General features: G+C 45.4%; 1 protein-coding gene across 2 annotated transcripts in view; it reads left to right on the top strand.

The window, feature by feature from the left end:
• Positions 1 to 22667, top strand: part of nhsl2 (NHS-like 2) — a 25747-nt gene extending 3080 nt beyond the window's left edge. For both annotated transcript variants that reach the window (XM_044022321.1, XM_044022323.1), the window contains exons 2-10: positions 5215 to 5469; positions 10152 to 10291; positions 11681 to 11927; positions 15613 to 15810; positions 16730 to 17795; positions 17906 to 19061; positions 19141 to 19450; positions 20750 to 20864; positions 21509 to 22667. In XM_044022321.1, the coding sequence (XP_043878256.1) occupies positions 5215 to 5469; positions 10152 to 10291; positions 11681 to 11927; positions 15613 to 15810; positions 16730 to 17795; positions 17906 to 19061; positions 19141 to 19450; positions 20750 to 20864; positions 21509 to 21854 (3833 nt within the window). In that variant the 3' untranslated portion in view covers positions 21855 to 22667. The remainder of the gene's footprint in view (positions 1 to 5214; positions 5470 to 10151; positions 10292 to 11680; positions 11928 to 15612; positions 15811 to 16729; positions 17796 to 17905; positions 19062 to 19140; positions 19451 to 20749; positions 20865 to 21508) is intronic.
• The last annotated feature ends 81 nt before the right edge of the window (positions 22668 to 22748 follow it).

Raw genomic sequence — 22748 nt, 5'->3', positions numbered from 1 at the left:
GTGTGTGTGTGTGTGTAGGTGATAAAGAAAGATTGATGAACAGCAGGATGGGTGTACACTGACCTCCACTATTAGGGTCAAAAGGTCATGGAGAGAGACGTAGGAATGAAAGACACTGTGTGTGTGTGTGTGTGTGTGTGCCCCATCAACCTTGAAAACCAGTGACATCACTTCCTGTCTGATGACCGTAGTAGCGACAAAAAGACAAACACAACAACAACAACAACAAATGCAGTATCTTCCCTACACACACACACACACACAGTGATTAAGTATCTCAGTGACTGATCACACAAACACACTGAACGCTGACTCAGCAACTTCTGCCAGAGGTCAGGAGGTTTGTACGTGTGTGTGTGCGTGCGTGTGTGTGCGTGCGTGTGTGTGTGTTTACAGTCACAGTGAAGTGAATACAAGTAGAACAAAGTTTATTTCTGTGAAATGAAGAAGATTTTCACCCTCATCATCGTCATCACCTTCATCATATGACTAAAATAATTAAAAATAGTCACAGCGTGAGTGTGTGAGTGTGAATAAGCTGTTAGGCCTCATCGTCTCACTGGTGTGTGTGTGTGTGTGTGTGTGTTGCATTTTCCCACCAGAATGATTCAGCTGTATCCATGGCAACCGAGGTATTACGAGAGCAGCGTGTAATGAAAATAACTATTTTATTTATGCCTATTTTATATTTATGATACATATGTGTGTGTGTGTGTAATTGCAGAGACAGTCATCCGTGTTTGCTAACAAAGATCTAATTTTATGCTAATTACTGACGTGGAGATTTGCGTCACTGTGATTATGATGATTAATCAGACGGACACACACACACACACACACACACGTGTGTGTGATGGAGTGAGAGAGAAAAAGGAGAGAAGGAGAAATGAAGCGAGGCGTGGAGGAGAAGAGGAAAGTGACTTAAGGAAAGAGGGAGGAGGATAAACGAGTGAAAGGGAGGAAGGTGAGGAGGATGAGTTGTGGCTCAGGTCGCTGTAAATTAACTTCAGGGCTGAATCACAGCAGACAGCAGGTGTCACTGTGGAGCTGAGGAGTGTGTGTGTGTGTGTTAAAGACACACACACACTATCTGGTCTCTAAATAAACTGAGTGAATTATTTATCGCTCAGCTCATTTAAAACTCTTTAACACTGTTTACATTTAACTCACTCCACTGTCACATAGTGCTGACTCACCTTTAGCTCACTCCACTGTCACATAGTGCTGACTCACCTTTAGCTCACTCCACTGTCACATAGTGCTGACTCACCTTTAGCTCCACTCCACTGTCAGTGCTGACTCACCTTAGCTCACTCCACTGTCACATAGTGCTTTCACACTCCACTGTCAGATAGTGCTGACTCATCTTTAGCTCACTCCACTGTCACATAGTGCTGACTCACCTTAACTCACACACGTCACGCTTTACTGACTCACCTTTAACTCACTCACAGAGCTGACTCACCTTTAACTCACCCCCGATGTCACATAGTGCTGACTCACCTTTAAGTCACTCCACTGTCACATAGTGCTGACTCACCTTTAAGTCACTCCACTGTCACATAGTGCTGACTCACCTTAACTCCACTCCACTGTCACATAGTGCTGACTCACCTTTAACTCACTCCATTGTCACATAGTGCTGACTCACCTTTAACCACTCCACTGTCATATAGTGCTGACTCACCTTTAACTCACTCCACTGTCACATAGTGCTGACTCAGCTTTAACTCACTCCATTGTCACAGTGCTGACTCACCTTAACTCACCCATTGTCACATAGTGCTGACTCACCTTTAACCACTCCACTGTCAGTGCTGACTCACCTTAACTCACTCCATTGTCACATAGTGCTGACTCACCTTTAACTCACTCCACATAGTGCTGACTCACCTTTAACCACTCCACTGTCATATAGTGCTGACTCACCTTTAACCACCCAATGTATAGTGCTGACTCACCTTTAACTCACTCCACTGTCACATAGTGCTGACTCACCTTTAACTCACTCCATTGTCACATAGTGCTGACTCACCTTTAACCACTACTGTCATATAGTGCTGACTCACCTTTAACTCACTCCACTGTCACATAGTGCTGACTCAGCTTTAACTCACTCTACTGTCCGCTGACTCACCTTTAGCTCACTCCACTGTCACATTTTGCTGACTCACCTTAACTCACCCGCTGTCACATAGTGCTGACTCACCTTTAACTCACTCCGCTGTCACATAGTGCTGACTCACCTTTAACTCACTCCACTGTCACATAGTGCTGACTCACCTTTAACTCACTCCACTGTCACATTTTGCTGACTCACCTTTACCTTCTACAACATGTTGTGGCAGTTTATGTCAGTTTGTAAAGCACTCACTCTCCCACACCAAACCCCATAAAGAAAACCAGTGATTTTAACGTCACAGCACACAGGAGCTGTTGATCCACTGCCGCCTCCATCGCTAAATTCAAATGTCTTATTTTGTGAATTCGGCTTATGAAATCCTTCGTTAGGATTTAAATCAGTGACACTCAGTGACCACACGAGGCAGCAGTAGACCAGCAGCTCCTGTGTCGCCGAGAGCTAAAATCGCTGATTTTTTCTATGGGGTTTGGTGTGGGAGAGTGAGTGGTTTCCTAATGGAAAAGTCTGTCTGACAGTGAGATAAAGACGTAGACTGACGTAGAGCCTCTGTGTCTCGCTGGTTCTCGGCAGCAGTGTGTGTGTGTGTGTGTGTGTGTGTGTGTGATATTAGCATACATATAAAAAAAATGTGTTTTGTGTTTTTAAACTTTTGCAGACGGCGACAAACTTGAAAACTGCAGAATATAAAGATAATTGAAGTAAAATGTTCTCCTCACAGCGTCTCATCAATAATTCATGGACTTTGTGGTTCGTCCTCTCAGTGACCAATGTGTCTCTGCTTCTCCTGCAGAGGGCAGCACTGAGCTGAGGCTTCACTGTGTGCTGACTGCTGTCCCTCAGGGGCCACTGTAGGCTGAAATTCCGTACCAAACAAGTACTAATAAATACTAGACTAAATAAAAAGAGTTAAATCACAGGAAAACAGTTGTGAAATAATAGCAAATACAGGAAATATCAGCCAACATTAGCAGGAAAATAATGAACCAAACTAAGATCATAATAGTCACTAATACTGGGCTGAATCACTGGTAAATATCAGTGTGAAAAAACTGTCAATAAATGTAAAACAGTGTAAAAGTTTTTCTATTTTCAAAAATACACATTATTTCAAAAATACACTAATTTACATTTTTGAAAAGTATTTTATAATATAATTATGTTTACAGAATCATAATACTCATACTTTCTAATTAGACAGGACAAAATGAGCAGAATTCAGTGAAGAACCTTAAAAACCTGTTAGTTTGTTAAATCTGCTGATGTGAGGAGAGAAACTCACTGAAGTCTCAGAGGTTTGATGATACACTGTGTGTGTGTGTGTGTGCGTGTGTGTGTATGTGATTTTCTGTGTGTGTTTGTGCGTGTGCGTGCATGTGTGTGTCCCTCCAAGCTGTGTGTTTACAGTCATTAGTGTCTCATTTTCCACAAACTCCTGGGGCTTATGTGACTTAAAACACACATTATTTAACTCTGTCACACACACACACATATTTAATTTAAAGGCACACATCTTCCTAACGTTAACATACAAATCTACGTCTTTATCTCACTGTCAGACAGACTTTAGCAACAGGAAACTGAAGTTTGTAAAAGCACTCACTCTCCCACACCAAACCTCATAGAGAAAATCAGTGATTTTAGCTCGCGGGGACACAGGAGCTGCTGGTCCACTGCTGCCTCGTGTGGTCACTTTGTGTCACTGAGGTAAACCTGAATGAAGGAATTTTAATGCCGAATTTTACAAAATATGACATTTGAGACAACGTGATGGAGGCAGTAGTGGATCAACAACTCCTGAGTGCTGTGATGTTAAAATCACTCATTTTCTCTATGGGGTTTGGTGTGGGAGAGTGAGTGCTTTACAAACTAGTCTTCCACGCCTCCTATTGAGAATTTGACCAATCACAGAGCAGCTCAGAGAGAGAGTGTGCCTCCTATTGGTTGTTCTTGTAAGTCTACGATATCTACGTCACATGTTCACGTCTTTATCTCACTGTTAGACTGACTTTTCCTTGTGTAAACTGAAGTTTGTGAAGCACTCACTCTCCCACACCAAACCCCATAGAGAAAATCAGTGATTTTAACGTCACAGCACACAGGAGCTGTTGATCCACTGCTGCCTCCATCGCTAAGTTCAAATGTCTTATTTCGTAAAATTCGGCTTCTGAAATATTTATTTGAGACACTCTTCAGTGACACAAAGTGGCCACACGAGGCAGCAGTGGACCAGCAGCTCCTGTGTCCCCCGCGAGCTAAAATCGGCGTTTTTCTCTATGAGGTTTGGTGTGGGAGAGTGTGAAAGGGATTTATGCTGTGTATGAATGAATGTTTTGCACTTCCAGGCCACCGTAGCCTCTCACAGCTTAATGAACACTTAGAACATTTTCACGTCACAGCCGCGGTGTTCTGTTGTCATGGTTACAGTGATCTCGTCCTGCTGGAGTGAACAGCGACACCTTGTGGCGACTTTGTTTGTCTCCTCGAGGGATTGTTTGTGTTTGGGGGCTTTTACTTTGACACGCTGTGACACTTCCTTCCCTCCTTCTTTAAGCCCTTCTCTCCTTCTCTCTCTCTGTCACAATCCTTTTTTGTCTCCCTGCTTCCTCACTTTCACCTCTCCTTCCTTCCTTCCTTCCTTCCTTCCTCGGTCCTTCTTCTCCCTGACAACACACGGGATTATGTAATCTATGTCTCTTGGTATTAGTTATGCAAATTCAGAGGTTTTTTATTTACATGTGATCTCTCTCTCTCCTCATCCCTTCTTTTCTTCACCTCATATTTATCATGTTTCTTTCTTTTTTCCTGCTCCTCTCTTCACATTCTCTCCTCTCCTGTGTCATCATTTATCTCCTTCATCGTTTCCCCTCCTGTCCTCCCTCCCTCCCTTCTTCTTCTCCTCCTTCTTTCTACCCGCTGTCATCTTTCATTTCCCCGTCATCCTCCCTTTTCTTCATTATTTCCCCCGCTTCTCTTTTTTATTTTAACTCTTAATGATCTTATTTCACTTCCTCTCCTCCCTCCCTCCTCCTCCACCCTCCCTCCCACCCTCCTCCCTCTCCCTCTCTCCTCAGCCTCCCTCAGTCTGGAGGCAGAGAGCGGCGGCAGACGCGGCGGCGGCAGCAGCAGCAGTAGTCACGGCGATGGCAGCCACGGCATCAGCAGCATCAGTGGCGGCGGCGGAGGAGGCGGCGGCAGCATCAGCGGCGCGGCCCACTTCGGGTCGCCATGGCAACAGAGCGTGAACGTGTTTGGACCGTGGAGCAGGCCGGAGTGTGTCGAGGAGCTGCACCAGCAGGCGCAGCTCAACCTCCAGAGTCTGCTGCAAGGTAACCGTGATCCGTGTGTGTGCGTGACTGTGTGTGTGTGTGTGTGACTGTGTGTGTGTGTGTGTGTGTGACTGTGTGTGTGTGTGACTGTGTGTGTGTGACTGTGTGTGTGTGTGAAGGAGAGGGATCAGAAATGGTGGGAATGAAGTGTGTGTGTGTGTGTGTGTGTGTGTGTGTGTGTGTGTGTGTGTGTGTGTCGACTGTTTCACTGTGTGTGTGTTATTATGCAGATATGGTGTGTGTGTGTGTGTGTTTATGGTGTGTGTGTGCGTCAGAGGAATAATGTGTGTGTGGGGGTTTCACCTTTGTGTTGTTATCTGAGGTTTGTTTTATATAAACACTGGTGTGTGTGTGTGTGTGTGTGCGTGTGTGTGTGTGTGTTTTCCTCAGGTAACACACCTCTCTCTCTCTCTCTCTCTCTCTCTGTGTGACTCATGCTCTCTCACCCTTTGCTCAACCTCTCCATTTAAACAGTCATTTAACTACAAGTGAGGATGAAGGAGTGAGGATGAATAAAGGAGTGAAGATGAATAAGTGAGGCATTGAATGAAGGAGTGAGGATGAATTAGTTAGGTGCTGAATGAAAGGATGAGGGATGGAATGAAGGAGTGAGGGTGAAGGAGTGAGGTGTTGGATGAAGGATTGAGGCATTGAATGAAGGAGTGAGGTGTTGGATGAAGGGGTGAGAATGAAGGAGTGAGGTGTTGAATGAAGGAGTGAGGTGTCGGATGAAGAAGTGAGGATGAAGGAGTGAGGTGTTGGATGAAGAAGTGACGATGAAGGAGTGAGGGTGAAGAAGTGAGGGTGAATGAGTGAGGGTGAAGGAGTGAGGAGACCTTGAACAAATCAACAGAGAAATAATGACACAGATTATATAGATTGATGTTATTTACATCATGTTTGACCTTTGTTTACTTTCTGAAGTAAAAAAGTTGGATTCACCACTTCACCAACGTGACTGACGTCCAGGTTAAATCCAGATGTGTGACTGTAGGAACAGGAAGTGACTCACAGCAGCCAAACACCAGCACTTTGATCTCGAGACGTCAAGACACTCAAGAAGTGAACTGACGGAGACCAAAACCTGGTCCTAATGAGGCTCAGCCTGATTCCTGAGGAACTGGTTAAAGTTTAGAAATGACATTTGAATTGTGGTTAAGGTTAAGGTTAGTAGTGATAAGACTGTTTAAATGAATGGACGTCACTGTGTGTGTGTGTGTGTGTGTGTGTGTGTGTCTCAGTGTATAATGATGTAAGATGGATGGAGACAGTTGTAGGTGGACAACAGCCGCTGTGTGTGTGTGTGTGTGTGTGTGTGTGTGTGTGAAGTCATTCATCTTTCCCTGTCGTTTCTCTTCATTTGTGTGTGTGTGTGTGTGTGTGTGTGTGTGTTTTCAGCTTGTATCTCAGTATCTGTTTGTGTTCTGTGGCTCCATCTGCTTGTGTGTGTGTGTGTGTGTGTGTGTGTGTGTGTGTTATATAACACTGTGGTGGACGGCCTCGTCTTCACCACCTCTCTCTCTCTGGCCTCAGAGCAGTCAAACATTCATCCGCTGCTCCTCTTCCTCCTCCTCCTCCTCCTCAGTTATGAACCTGACCTTCGTTCTCCGGCTGTTTCTCACGTTCTCTCCGTGTGTGTGCGTCGCAGCGCGCCCACAGTCTGTTTTGGTTTTTGTGTTTTGTTTTTTTTTTCGCAGCAGACAGATTTATCTCACTGTTGTGTGAAAACGGCGTTTCCTTCTCGCCAATCTGCTGTAATCTAATTGAAACAAGTGGATTTGCCTGGATTATTTAAGACTGAGTGTCTCCTGTCAATGTTGACATTAATATCCCACTTTTATGAATTTCTAATTTCACATAAAATGAGATTAAGAGATGTTCTGTGTGAACAAGTCATGAATTTACGTGGATTAGTTGAATGAAGATGCTGAAGGTCAAGGGTTGTTTTGGCCAAACCTGTACAACGCATGGAATAATCCAGATTATCAGCAACGAAAACACAACAACACCAACACTTAATAATAATCCCTGTATGTTCAATGATATTCCTCAGTTATTAAACTTTTCTCTGGACACACACACACACGCACGCGTATGTCCACACAGCAGTGCACATACACACACACACACACACACAACCAGGTCAAATATTGTCAGGATGGATGAGTTTGTGTGTGAATGGACACGCACACACACTTAACAACACACACACACACACACACGACACACCACACGCATTGCACACACACACACACACGCACACACGCACACCCACACACCACACACACCCCTCGGCCCAGACAAGCACTCATGCATCACTAACCTGTGTATTGTGACTGTGGTTGTGTGTGTGTGTTAGTGGGAGGGGCCAGCATACCTTTACACCCTGCTGCTTCCTCCTCCTCCTCTTCTTCTTCTTCCTCCTCCTCCTGGTCTCAGTTGTGTTTCTGGTCTCAAACCTGGATCAGTAAGTGTTCACCTTCTGTTCTGCTGTGGTTCTGATGATGATGATGACGATGATGATGATGATCAGGTTATTATTGTGTTCTCTGTGTTTTATCTTTATTTCTCGTTACCTTCTCCACCTGCCTCCTCATTTTCATATCCTCTCCCTCCTCTTCCTCCTCTCTTCACCTCATGTCTTGCTGACACCTCACTTCCTCCTCCTCCTCCTCCTCTTCTTCTTCTCCTTTTTAACGCTGCAGTGTGAGTGACTTGAGGTTTGGCTTCTGTTCTTTCAGCTGATCCGGCTGTTTTCTCTCTCTCCCTCTCACACACACACACACACACACTATTTAACAGTTTACAGAGGAAAACAAGATTGTGTTTAAAAGTGGGCGTGGTCATGTCTGCATTGCATCTATTTATTTATATATGATATCATATTTTATGACATAAACCTGCTGAACTGTCAGTGTTTGAATGTTTTTTTATCAGATGTATTATTATTATTATTATTATTATTATTATCATTATGATTCTTATTATATTATTATTGTTATTATTATTTCTGATCCTTTAGCCTTTTAACACATGAAATGTCCAATTATTGTTAAAGTAACAGTCGTACACTCTGTGGCCTCTAGGGGGCAAAATAACAACATATCAGTCAGACGGTTGGTTGGATGGTCAGTCAGTTGGATGATCGTTGGTTGGATGGTTTGTCGGATGGTCAGTCATTTGGATGATCGTTGGTTGGATGGTCAGTCATTTGGACTGCCAGTTGGTTGGATGATCAGTTGGTTGGATAGTTAGTTGGATGATCGTTGGTTGGATAGTTGGTTGGTTGGATGGTTAGTCAGTTGGATGGTAAGTTGTTGGATGGTCAGTTGGTTGGATGGTCAGTTGGTTGGTCAGTTGGTTGGATGGTCAGTTGGTTGGATGGTCAGTTGGTTGTATGGTTGATGGTCAGTTGGTTGGATGGTCAGCTTCCGTTGATAGTTATTGATACAGTCGGTTGGATGGTTAGTTGTTGGATGGTCGCTGGTTGGATGGTCATTCGCTGGATTTGTTGCGACGCTGGATGGTTCGTCGGCTGGATGTCAGGCCCGGTCAGACGGGTTATGCTCGTTGATGGTCAGTCTGTTGGATGGTCAGTCGGTTGACGGCAGAAGCTGTTGGATGGTCAGTCGGTCAGTCAAGCTGACGCTAGTTTTTGGATGGTCAGCCTGTTGATGGTCAGCCTTTTGGGTGGTCAGTCAGTTGGGTGGTCAGACGGTTGGATGGTCAGTCGGTTGGACGGTTAGTTGTTGGATGGTCAGTCAGTTGGATGGTCAGTCATCCATCCCTGAATCTAAAAGTAATCTAATTTCTTCATCCTGCCTCTTTAAATAATCATTTAAAGAGACCAGGTCAAATTTCCTCAACACAAACACATTAGACGTTGCCATTGACTCCTCCCACTCCCTGCTTAGTGGGTCTGTGGGTGGTGTCGTTGCGATAACCCCACCCCTTTAAAATCCCCTGGCAACCATGGCCTTAAGAATCTATACTGTCCAGTAGAGCAAGTCCAACCCACAACTTAATACAAGCTCTGTGTGTGTGTGTGTGTGTGTGTGGGATGGCTTTAAGGATCAGTGTGTAGGGAGTGTGTGTTTTGGGGGGTGAAGGATTGGTTGAGGGGCTGGGGAGGGGGAATGTGGTTTTTGTGTGCGTGTGTGGCGCAAGGCAAGGCAGTGGGCAAAGTGTGTGTAGAGGAGGGGTGGGGGGGGGTTAGGAATCTGTTTACAAATGGCTCTGAGGGGGAGTCAGTTTGCCGCAGAGAGGAGAGAGAGAGAGAGAGAGAGCTTCAGATGAGTAAGAAGAAACTCAGGGATGACCAGAGAAAAGGAAGGAGGGAAGGAGAAGGAGAGAGAGAGAGAGGGAGAGAGAGAGAGAGAGAGTAAATGCAGAGTCTCATGAGAAGATGAGACGTAAACGTGAGGAGGTTCATGTTCTACAGCAGCAGTTTGGTCAGAAGAGAGAGGAGGGAAAACTACGGGTGATGAAAAACAGCACTTTTATTTATGTGTGTGTGTGTGTGTGTGTGTGTGTGCGTGCGCTGTTGTATTGTGCGCTGCAGAAACACTAACTCAAAACCTCTTTTTTCCCCTTGTCTGTTTGTGATGTTGTGTGATTTGCACACGTGTGTGTTGTTGTTGTGTGTGTGTGTGTGCGTGTGTGTGTTGTTGTTGTGTGTACAGACTTTGAGGAGCAGTTGTGCGACTCCAAACTGACCGGTCAGACGTTCAGACATCCGTCCTCGCAGAGTTCTGACGACGCGTCCACCTCCGTCAGCCGCTCACCTGTTTCCATCAACAAGAGACCTGACTTCATCTTCCTGGTACACACACACACACGCACACACACACACATACACACACACGCACACACACACACACACACACGCACACACATATCTACGTCACATGTTCACGTCTTTATCTCACTGTTGGACACACTTTTCCAACAGGAAGTTTGTAAACCGCTCACTCTCCCACACCAAACCCCATAGAGAAAATCAGCGATTTTAACGTCACAGCACACAGGAGCTGTTGATCCACTGCTGCCTCCGTCACTAAGTTCAAATGTCTTATTTTGTCACTTCGGCTTTAAAAATTCTTGGTTCGGATTTAAATCAGTGTCACAAAGTGACCACACGAGGCAGCAGTAGACCAGCAGCTCCTGTGTCCCCGCGAGCTAAAATCACTGGTTTTCTCTATGGGGTTTGGTGTGGGAGAGTGATGTTCACTGTTTAAAGTTGACTTTGAGTATTTCTGCAGAAACACTCTTTATTAGTGCCACTGATCCTCTTTTGGATATTTTCTCCTTTTTCTATCAAAACACAGTTAGCCCCGCCCCTTCCATCACAGTTCTCAGCAGGATTTGTTTGTGACGTTAAAGAACTGCAACATCCATCTGAAGAAAGGACAGGATTCACTTGTTATTTGTAATTTGTCACTGAATGTTGTAAAATATCGAGAATAATGTATAATCTCAGTTTTGGCCCCGCCCTCTTACTCACTTTTTAAAGAATCTTAATATCTTAACGCACAAAGGCAGCGTTCATTCAATCTGTTTCATTCATTTTAAAAGCCAGAGAATCTAAGGTTTGGAATCTGGTGCCTTGCTTAATGGCGGTTTGGCAGTGAGAGTCGATATACTTCAGATTCAGAGGGATTATTTGGGATTTTTCTATGAGGTATTTATATCTCGTGCGTCCCGAGCCAAGAAGCAGTTGGAGACGAGCCACTGTGAGCTCAGTGAAAACATGGCCGCCGGTACAGATAACAGGAAATAAACAGATTTTATCCACTTTATAAAAGACTCACTGAATAAACTCTACGTCAGTTTAAGTTTACGATATCTTAAGAACATCTTTATCTCACTGTGAGACAGACTTTTCCAACAGGAAAGTGAAGTTTGTAAAGCACTCACTCTCCCACACCAAACCCCATAGAGAAAACCAATGATTTTAACATCACAGCACACAGGAGTTGTTGATCCACTGTTGCATCTCTTACTAAGTTCAAATGTCTTATTTCAGTGAATTCGGCATTAAAAGTCTTGTGTTCGGATTTACGTCAGTGACACAGAGTGACCACACGAGGCAGCAGTAGACCAGCAGCTCATGTGTCCCCGCGAGCTAAAATCACTGGTTTTCTCTATGGGGTTTGGTGTGGGGATTTCCCCGCCTGAAAAATCACTCTCGTCTTTCTTTCCCGTCCCACAGCCGGCCTCCAAACAGCTCTACGAAGATGAAACCGCCTCCTCTGTGTTTGGACTGAGGTCGGCGACTGACCCGTCCCCGTCGCCGTCCCCCTGTGGCTCAGATCGCCCCCCTCTGGGCTGGAGCAGCAACAACAGCAGCAGCAGCAGCGCGGCCACGTCGGTGAACGCGGGGCCTCCTGTGGCGGAGAAGCCGCGCTGGCACCTGGGCAGACGAGCGCCGGCTCACTTCATCCCGCTCGATATCACAGGTGCGTGTTTTTCCTTTTCTGCGGCGACGGAGATGTGAAGAGAGCTGCTGAGGTTTCACTGCATTAAAAACCCGAACTTAACTCAGGTAATGAAGCGATGCATTACCTGAGTTTAGCAAACGTAAAGATTCATGGTCAGGTAGTGGAGAACTGGCTTTTAATCCATTTTTTTTCCTTCCTTTTTTACATCAGAGACAAATGATCTAAATACGCTCTCACTCTTATGAAGCTTTATCACAACAAAGCTGCACATGAATATTTTAAAACGAGCGAAATGACACTGAAGATGCAAACAGGCAGAGTGTGGTTTTACTACGACGCACATTCTTCATTGTTGCTCGTTCAGTTTGTTTATTCATGCCTGAAATTCTCACTCACTCACTCACTCACTCACTCACTCACTCACTCACACACTCACTCACACACTCACACACTCACTCACACACACACACAGATTTAGGGTAGAAAACGAACATTGCAGAGAGCAGATCTGACGTCAATAACATTTTGGTCTTCCGATCACACACACACACACGATGTCTCTGCTCGTCAGCCTTGTGTGTGTGTGTGTGAGTTGTTAGTATGCTGTGGTCATCCTCAGTAACATCATTCTGAATCTCCTGCTTCCACACACACACACACACACACACACACACACATCTCAACTGAGCCTCAGCCTCCTTTAGTTTGGATGTGTGTGTGTGTGTGTGTGTGTTGTGTGTGTGTGTGTGTGTGGTTTTGGCATAGCAACTGCTTCGTCACTGGCTGCCTCTCTCTCTCTCTCTCTCTCTCTCTCTCTCTCTCTCTCCTTCTCCTCATGTGAATCCATTTATAGTTAAATATCTCTATGTCTTTCTGCACCTCTCTCTCTCTCTCTCTCTCCCTCTCTCACCCGCTGTGTGGAGGAGAGGAAGGTCAGGTGATCATGACGCTGTCCTGTGGTTTTGTACTTGTGTCACATTTTCTGTCTCACAGACAGAAACAGAGACGGAAGTTTAATATTTCACTGTTTTCTCTGTCAAACAAACGCATCATAATATTCATTCATATTAATATTAATAAAATAATATTGAAATAAAATGGATTCTTGTTTTAGCTAACTCTGTAATGCTACACTACTGCAGTTTTCATTTTTGCTAATTCTGGCTAATGCTACACTACTGCAGTTGTCATTTTAACTAGCTCTGGCTAATGCTACATTACTGGAGTCGCTGTCATTTTAACTAGCTCTGGCTAATGCTACATTACTGGAGCCGCTGTCATTTTAGCTAACTCTGGCTAATGCTACACTACTGGAGTCATTGTCATTTTAGCTCACTCTGGAAACACAGCAAACACAAAGGCTGCAGTGTATAAAATACACAATGCAGCAGGTTTTATACATTAATGTAAAGGTTTTTATATATAAATTTAAAGGTTTTTATACATAAATGTGAAGGTTTTATACATAAATGTGAAGGTTTTTATACATTAATGTCAGTGAAAGATCCTATAATAAATGTAATACATATGTGCTCGAAGCAGTACGCCCACACACACACACACACACACACACTCAATCACTTGTTATTTGCAATGAATGAATGAAGGTCATTGAAAACATGAATGTGTCACATTCACTGTCAGAAAAAGAATATGACTTTTCTTCTTTTTTCACTGATTTGATGAAAAGAAGCGTGTGAGCAGATTTATCCAGGCTTGTTACCGTGACGCCCAGTCTCTCATCCCCTCTGCCTCTCAGGTAGCTCACAGCCAGCTGGCTGTTGCCATGGCAACTCGCCACTCTTCTCTCTCTCTCTCTCTCTCTCTTTCCTCCCTAAAAAAATGGAAAGAAGGAGAGAGAGAGGAAAAAAGCAGCAGCAGCGAAGGAAGAGAGAGGAAGTGAAAGAGGAGAAGCCTGGAAGGGACGAGTGGTGACGAGGTGATGGAAAGGAAAGGAGGATGAAGGAGGATGAGAGAACATTTTGTCATGGCTACCTTGGACCAATCTCCTTCCTCCTCCTCCTCCTCCCCGTCCTCCATCTGTTTGTCCCTGAACCTTTTTATTAAAGACTAGAAATGGATAAAATATGCGTCAAACTTTCACATCAACGAAGCGTCTTCTGAGCACCATGAGGATTTATCTAGATTTTCTGGCTGTAGAATTGTCCCTGAGTGAGTTTCTTCTGCCTCCTTTTTCCCCCCAAGATAACGTTCACGTTCCATATCTGCCAGTTATTTATTCCACCGTTCAGGAATTACGGCCCTGAGAAGCTGACAGAATCTCGTCCCTGATTGAATGCTCGGTCCGCAGAATTCCCGAGGTTCTACCGTAATGACAAGTATATGAGTGCAACGCTCCGTTTCTCTGCTTCCATTCGTCTTCTACCACTTTATCGTCCACAGGAGGCTTAAAGCTGCACTATGTGACATCTCTTGTGAATTTTCTTCTACTTAAAATGTGTGGAACCTAAACCTGAGCCCTGAGGAACGCCAGCATTCATCTTTAATTCTTACATTTCTCTTATACTTCTTTTACGACACCACACTTTTTTACGTTCATTATCTTCTGTAACATCACACAAAGATAATTAGCTTTTATTAGCTTTTGTCTGAATCACAGTTTTCACCGAGGTCGCATTAGCTAACTCTGGCTAATGCTAATCATCATCCACAAACATGATGTCAGTGTGTGTTTGGACGTGGTCCTGTCCAGGAGAGGACAGTCTGTGGACAGGACAGTCTGTGGGACGAACTGAAGAGAAAATGTGACCAATAAATGGTTGTCTTTTGTCTCTGAGCTGAAAAGTGAGGACAGATTCCACAGAGCGGATTATTGACGTCTTCAGGAGCGACAGCAGATTGACCTTTGAGGAGGAGAGGGTTCTGGAATCACACGTTCACATTCATGTGAACATTTAAAGTTTTCCCGTTGAGTAAAAAGACCGAAGTTATATTTGGAGATACGTGACGACTGAGTCATAACTCAGATGCAGCATGAATGAATGAATGAATGAGGCGGCTGCTCTGCTGCAGATGTTGAGTGGGTGAAACTGAACAGGAGAGAAAAACAGACTTTTGCTTTTCATCAGAGCACAAACAGGTTCTGAATGAAATCAGTGATGAAATGTCAGTGTTTTTGTCCCCGAACACAAGATGATTGAGTTTTAGTGGTTGTCTTTGTTTTATGGGGCAAAGAAAAAGAAAATATTCACATTTAAGAAGCTGAAAAATCAAAGAAACTTAACGGAGCGTTTAAGTTATTGAAAAAAACAAACCAATGCCTGGATTATTAAGACGTTGAATAATGAAATAATCGCTGCAGCTCCACTTCTTTGTTTCCTCCTCGTAACACACCTGTAAAAGTATGTCACGCGACTGTTCATGTGTTCACAGGAAGTCAGTTGTCTCCTCTGCTGTGTTACTAATGATATGGTGAAAAGTCTGGGAGCCTGAGAATGAACAGAAGGCGTTCATGGAGCTTTTTGTCCGCGGCTGATATTTGAGATAATAATAATGCGTTTCGCTGCGTCATCGTTTTCGAAAAGTTTCCACTTTTCTCCGTCCAGACTTCAGACCACAACGCCGCAGTTTTCAGACTTAAACTGAACCACATGTATTTCTCAATATTTGTGTTTTTAAAATGAAAACAGTCGTGTGGACGTCCCCGTGTCCCCGCGTTGACCTCTCTGCTCGTCTTCCTCAGGTGGAGCAGCAGCAGGAGCAGGAGCAGCAGGAGGAGGTAAATTCCACGGCGTCGACCTCCTCCAACACTCCCCCTCCCCGTCTCCGGGAGAACCCTCCCCCCACCAGCCTCACTCCCTGGAGCCCGTCACCAACACCCCCCACCAGAACCTCGTCCTGAGGAAGACGCACTCTGACCTCGACGCCACCTCACCTGCAGGTGTGTGTGTGTGTGTGTGTCAGACCCTCCTCCCCCCAGTGTTTTCTCTCCTAATTCAGTTTCTTGTTTCTCGTGCTGCTGGAGAGCAGATCGAGTTTCCGCTCACACAAACTGTGAACTCACTTCAACTGAAGGCTGAGAAGAAGAGAACGGACAGAATTTAACTTTCAAAATAAAACTGTTTAAAAAAAGTGTTTTAGCTGCAGAAACCTGACCTCATTTCTCAGGGAAATGCAGGAAATTTAGGAAACTCTTTTTGGACCTGGAATTAAATCCTTGCCTCAGGTTTGCAGTAACCTGTTTCTCTCAGTAGAGGGTGCTATTGCTGGCAGTGATCTGTGAGTCTGCAAAACTCTGCTCTGGTCCAAAGATCTGGACATATTCATTTACCCAATAATATGAGCCACAGTTTTCCAGTCAGACTCTGTCTTTTCAGCTTTTAAATACTGGGGGTGAAGTTTGTTTACCGAGGAAGAAGGTGACAGAAACTGTAGCTGTGACGAGCAAACAAAGCTGCTCTGCAAAATATGTGGTGGTTTGGTGCCAAACAGGACGGGAAACACATACGAAGACGTACAATCTCACTTTTCTCACAACTACATCACAAACTACTGTTAGGACCGCTAATGCTAATGCTAACAGTAGTTTATCTGCTGTTTGTATTAGCATTAGCGGTCCTAGCAGTTGTTTGTCCACCATTAGCTAATATTAGGACTGCTACTATACCATTGCTACTTTTTGCAGAAGTATTAGCAGTGCCATGCTACATGCTTTAGTGAGGATGTTCTTGATATTGAACAATATGTGGAATGAGCGATAAAAACAGAAACAAAGTCAGCAGACTTTATTGTTCAGCATCTGATAAATCATGATGCGTTCACCTGTAGTAACTCTCTCCATCTTATCTTTCACTTCACAGATAAACCCACAGATCAAAGGGTTTCAAGGAACCAGCGTCACCAGGTAACTATGGACCACTCTGGACTTCTGTGCTCAAACACGCCCTCCACCTCCTGGAATGGACCCAAAGGATCCACCTTTTCTCCTGGAGCGTGGAACGAGCCGTACAATTACAGCATGAACAAAGGACCGGCGGTTCCTCCCAAACAGCACAGCGTCATCGGTAACACTGGCGTGGGGGTGCAGGACGGTGTGATGTTGGTGAGGTCGGGACAGACGGTGAGCTCACATTCCAGTTCATTCACGTCTGTGTCGGAGCCTCTGGAGAGAGGAGGGACTATCATACCAGCATCAATGATGGGTAAACGGAGCGAGACAGAAGGGGCTGCAGCAGATGGAGGGAGAGGCGGAGGAGGAGGAGGAGGGGAGACTGGGAGAGGGAGGGAGAGGTCAGCACGTTCCATAGCAGCACAGAATGCCTTCAAGTTCCGAGAGCGTTCTCTTTCAACGCCAACGGATTCCGGTTCCTTTTGCTTTCCTGAGGGAGGTATGGATCATCCAGATGGACACGCTTTGTCGACAAGGAACGGGAATGTTTTGACAATGGCCGACCACCGCGAAAACTACGCTCTCCTCTACCCCAGAGGCAGCTCTGAGGACAGCGCAAGTACCGCTGACACAATCTCCGTCACAGCATCGGACTACAGCACAGAAGGCCGCTTGCGCCTACGGTCCCGCTCCATCTCACTCAAGAAGTCCAAGCGCAAGCCTCCGCCGCCTGTGAGGAGTGTCTCGCTAATGAAGAACCTTGGAGAAGCAGAGGGAAGGATCCACCACCATGGTGGACTCTATAGGGACGGTCGCCCGAAAAGCCTGCACATCCCAAGAGACCACTTCCCAGACTTCCAGCCGGACTTTCTCCTGCCCAGCTCCTCTAAATCAAGTGTTAGTGAGCGAGAGCTTGTTCGTGGAAGCAGCAATGGGCCGCCAATTCTGGAGGTCCAGGCACCAGAGAAGGAGGGAGACACAGAGCTGACCTTCCCTACTCACTGGCAGCTGGGGGAGTGGAAGAACGATCCCTACAGGTAGGAAATGATAGTGTACTTTATGTAAGCTGCAAGTACTGACTCTGTAGTATTCTTGAATTATGAATTATCTTAGGTAAAGATTAAAAATACTCTTGTTTCTTCCCCAGGTCTCTATCAGGCTCCAGCACAGCAACAGGTACCACAGTGATTGAATGTATGAAAGTCAGAGGCAGCTCCGAGTCTCTTCTGGACTCTCCTTCCACCTCAAGAGCCACCTCGCCGGCACAACTCTCCATTGAAACTGACATTAAGGCGTCCTCGCCCTTCAAACCCCCTGGAGTTATGTCCCCATCAAGTGGTTATTCTAGCCAGTCAGAGACTCCCACCTCGACTGTTCCTGTCAGCCATGCGGCAGGTCAGGGAATGGTCGGGACGCTAGGGTGCAAAATGCGCCCAAAGATCCCAGAAAGGAAATCATCATTACCGTCCCCCAAAGACCCAACGGTGAGGTCGAGGTTGTCCTTTGAGATGCCTGGGAATGCACATCTGGATCTGTCATCAATCAAGCCAAAGCAAAAGGCCAGTAGACGTCATTCTGACACGTCCACAGCGTCAAAACCGGGAAAAATCAGCCCTTCACAGACATTACCTGTGGTTTCCCAGAATGAGCTGAAGACTGTCCGGTTGCGTTCTGTGTCTCGTGGTGACTTAGAGGACTGTCCTGATGGTGCGTCTGACACCATTGAAGAAGAGCAACATGGCCGCGATCTGGGCGAAGATCCTAGTCCTCCGCCCACTTTACCAAAACCCAAACCACCTGTCGCAGTCAAGCCCCCTTTGCCAAAGCGGCCCATTAATCTTCTTCTTAAGTCTCCATCCCCCTCCTCTACCTCCCCCCTTGCCCTTGACTCACCTCCTGCCTCACCCATAGACAGGCCTGTGCCTCTGGGCAACATCTACAAAGTCATGAGAAAACCCAAACCCAAAAAAACACCTCCACAAACCTCGAGTACTTCTGTTTACCCAGATTTAAATCTCCACACCACAGCACAAACCGGCTATGACCATCCATTCCTGCCACTCCCCCAGACCCTCTTTGACCTCCCTCCTCTTCCAGATCCACAGCCACTTCTGGAGGACCCAACGCTAGAGCCAGAGTTTGAGGCAGAAGCAGACATACGTCTGAGGCCCGAGGATGGGGGTTCACTTCCTTCTCCGTGCAGTCACCAAGAGGCCCAGGAGCTGCAGGACAAGAGCAAGACGCTGCCCTCGAGGATGACAATGTCCTGTTTCACCGAGTTCTCAGAGAGAAAGAAACCTAAGGTCAGGAAGGTCACCTTCGTCAGTGAGTAAATCTTTGTATTGAGTTGCACTAAAACCATTTACATTCCTTTTTTTTTAGGTTCCTCCTCCGGTTCCGAAGAAGCCAAATGTTCTGCATCTTCCCACATCAGTCCACTCCTCCTCTAACGGCAGCACAGACCGACAGACGCCGCAGACAGACAGCCCCGTGGGCCTTCGGTCTCCTGTCGGAGCGTTTGCACCTGATGATATCCCCAGTGCTCCTTGTGTCCCAGATATGCCAGAACAAGAGGAGAACCACCTGGATCCTGACGAGGAGAGTTCAAAGGAGTCGTCACTTCAGTCGTCTCTGCAGGATTCCTCTCTCACGGAGCTGGAAGAGAAAATGGGCAGCAACAGGATTATGGCAGGTGAGATGATTCCCAGTGGATTTACATCGGCCTGCCCAGTATATGTTTTACACAATATTAATTAAGGTGATTAATCATTTTTTGAAAATATTTTTTAATTTTATAATTTTCTCCCAAAATGGCTGCGTAGCAACTTTCGTTTGAATTCGTGAAACCACAGATAAATGAGAAGATAATCTGTTTTGGATTTAAATTATTATATTTACATTTATTTAAAATTTTGGAGTAGCAGAAGATATTTTAAGTAGGTGAGACATTCCACCTGTTTTTTATTATTATGGATATATCGACAGCTAACCATGCTAGCTAGAAGTTCTTGGCTCTATTTTCTGCCACAATATAGTTAACAACTTGTAGCTGGCGTGGCTAGCTGTTGATATATCCAAATGCTGTTACTAAAAATAAAAGAACTCCTTATCAAAGACTACTGAATTATTTTACTCCACGCACATAAACTCCACTAATGGTTTAACCTTAATATAGCTAAATACATATGCTAACCATGCTAGCTAGACGTTCTTAGCTTTATTTTCTGCCACAATATAGTCAACAGCTTCTAGCTAGCATTGGTTAGCTGTTAATATATCCATTAGCTATATTTAGGTTAAAATATTAGCACAGTTTACGAGTGTGGTGTACAACATAGTTCATAGTAGTTTGTAGTACTTTGAAGTACAGCATATGTTGGTAGCTCCTGTCGTACCATAGCATTTTCTGTCTGAAGACTCAGTATATCTGAAGTTTAAACACGACTCAGCAATATTTTTTATGTTTTACCATCACGTCATATACACGCGTTTAATCGTAGCCTGGGAAAATCTTCCCCACTGTGTTTCATGTCGTTTCCTCCTGATTTTCTGCCCTGATGACATTTTTTCTCTGCTGCTGAAGCAAATCAAAGCCAATGACTTTGAAAATTAGACCGAATCAAAACACAGCGATCCCCACTGTTTGTGACAGTGATGCTGTTGTTCTGTGCGATTATCTCATTACCTGATTCCACGTTGACTTTCACTGGGAAAGACGCGGGTGTGTTTTGGTAAAACAACCAGAAAAACACTGACTTGTGTAATAAAAACCACGTCAGTTGAAGTCTACGATGTCACATGTTCACGTCTTTATCTCACTGTCAGACACACTTTTCCAACAGGAAACTGAAGTTTGTAAAGCACTCACTCTCCCACACCAAACCCCATAGAGAAAGTCAGTGATTTAAACATCACAGCACACAGGAGCTGTTGATCCACTGCTCTGTGCCCAGAATTTCCACGTCAATGTTTGTTTTCTTGCGTTTTTCAGACGACTCGGTCGGAGAGAGGGCAGTTCTCCACATCGCTGAGGAAACAGATGACGACGTGCTCGCCGGCACGCTGACGACACACACCACTGAAGACCTGTTCACTATCATACACAGGTCTGGACACACACACGTCTCTGTAACCAGTATAAACTAATGTCCTCAGCCGCCAGTGAGCTTATAATAACCTCCAGCGTGTGACGAGAGACACACTGTCCTGTTGGGAGGGCGTGAGGCGAACAGCCGCATGGTTTCCTAGCAACGACAGTGGAACTACTGCAGGACCAGCGGCCCTTACATTTTTATTCCTCTATCTTTATTCCTTGTGTTTTGTGTGGATTGTGAGGAGAAACGGTCTCTAAGCAACAAAGTGTTCATGTTTTTTCACACAGAGGCTGAAAATAGCAAGAGAGACGCAGAAGGTTTCACGTCTCTAAATTTAAAGCAGTTTTCAGACTCACACTGAGGCTTAAGTTTTCTCCAGAGTTTACGTTTAAATGTTTGTGTTTGACACTCAGGTAAGTGGGCGGAGTCTGGCTCACTCACCTGTTCTGAGGTTAAACTCTAAACTAAAAGCAGAAGAATCTGCAGAGGTCAGAGTTCATATTCGAATAGATTTGTCTAATGGAGTAATTTTCATCATAAATGTGTTTTTATTGTGTTTTATTTTGAAATTCTGTGAAATACCATCACAATGATTGTTATTGTGATTTGGTGATGGATTATCTTGACATGCTCTTGTGTCTCTTTCTTCTCTTCAGGTCCAAGCGAAAGGTTCTGGGCCGTAAAGAACCGTCCGACTCCTTCGGCAGTCGGCAGAGTCTGGTTTCCCCGGTGAAGCACGGCCCTGGCGGCGGCCCCGGCGGTGGTGGCGGCGACCTGAGGAACCTGACGCTGGGCAGCACTCAACGCTCCAGCTCCCGCAACGAGAACTTCATGGCCCTGCTCCAGAAGAAAGGCAGCAAGTCGTCCGGCGGCGGCGCCCGGGTCTCGGCCATGGAGCTCCTGAAAAGCACAAACCCTCTGGCCCGACGGGTCACCGAGTTCACCGTGGGCGCAGACGCGGGGGAGGCGGAGCCCGGGAGCGGCAAACCCGCCGATCAGTGAAGGGGAGGCGTCGCCAAACAACCGCGACAAACGACTCCACGACAGAGCGACGCCCTCCGACCGAGCAGATCGCTCCAACTCCTGACCGACCATTCGCTCTGTCCAATCAAACACGGGGGGCGGAGTTTTGGGCAGAATGGTCCCTCCCACGGTTGGAGCGCTGCGGTCAAACTGGTCCCAGTGGGAACAAGAGAACGTGGAGGGAAACGGCTCCGAGTTACACTCACTGGGAATTTTCTTCAGGTGGAGAAGACGCTGGGATTATTATTATAGCGTGGATTATAACGACGAGAGTCCATCATAATCTGGAACCAGTTCCAAATCAATTTTAAGAATCATGTAGAAGAAGAAGAAGAAGGAGGAGAACCCCCGTCCAGCCTGTAGCACCACGAAGAGGAAACCTGAGAATATTCCCAGACATCTGGGAGTCTGCGTCTTCTTCTCCTCTCCTTGGCGGATTATCACAGATTAAAAAAAAAAAACATGGAGGCTTTTTATTTTTTTCCGCCACCAAAGACGAGGCATGAGCATGTGACACGCGTGTGTTTGTTTTTTGGCTCGTGCTCCGGAAACACTGACGTGGATCTCGGCGCGAAAGACGTTCCCACGTGTGTCGTTTAAAAAAAAACAACAAAAACAACAACAACAAAAAAAATAATCCAACACAAGCACTTTTCTTTGTTTACACGGTGCAGTGAAAAAACAACTCAACATGTTTTATTTTTTATTTTTCGACGGCCGTTTACTGCACGTGTTCATGTGACTGTTGTGTTTGTAACGTGTACAAAGGTCAAAGGTCAGGACTGATGTGTGTGTGTGTGTGTGTGTGTGTGTGTGTGTGTGTGTGTGTGTGTCAGATGAAGTCACGTCTGTGGAGTTTCTCTCTTCTTCAGA

This window comes from Solea senegalensis, linkage group LG3 (genome assembly GCF_019176455.1).
Source record: "Solea senegalensis isolate Sse05_10M linkage group LG3, IFAPA_SoseM_1, whole genome shotgun sequence".
Classification (NCBI taxonomy): Eukaryota; Metazoa; Chordata; class Actinopteri; order Pleuronectiformes; family Soleidae; genus Solea; species Solea senegalensis.
The sequence above is the reverse complement of the archived record's forward strand: the minus strand, read 5'-3'. Positions and strand labels throughout refer to the sequence as shown.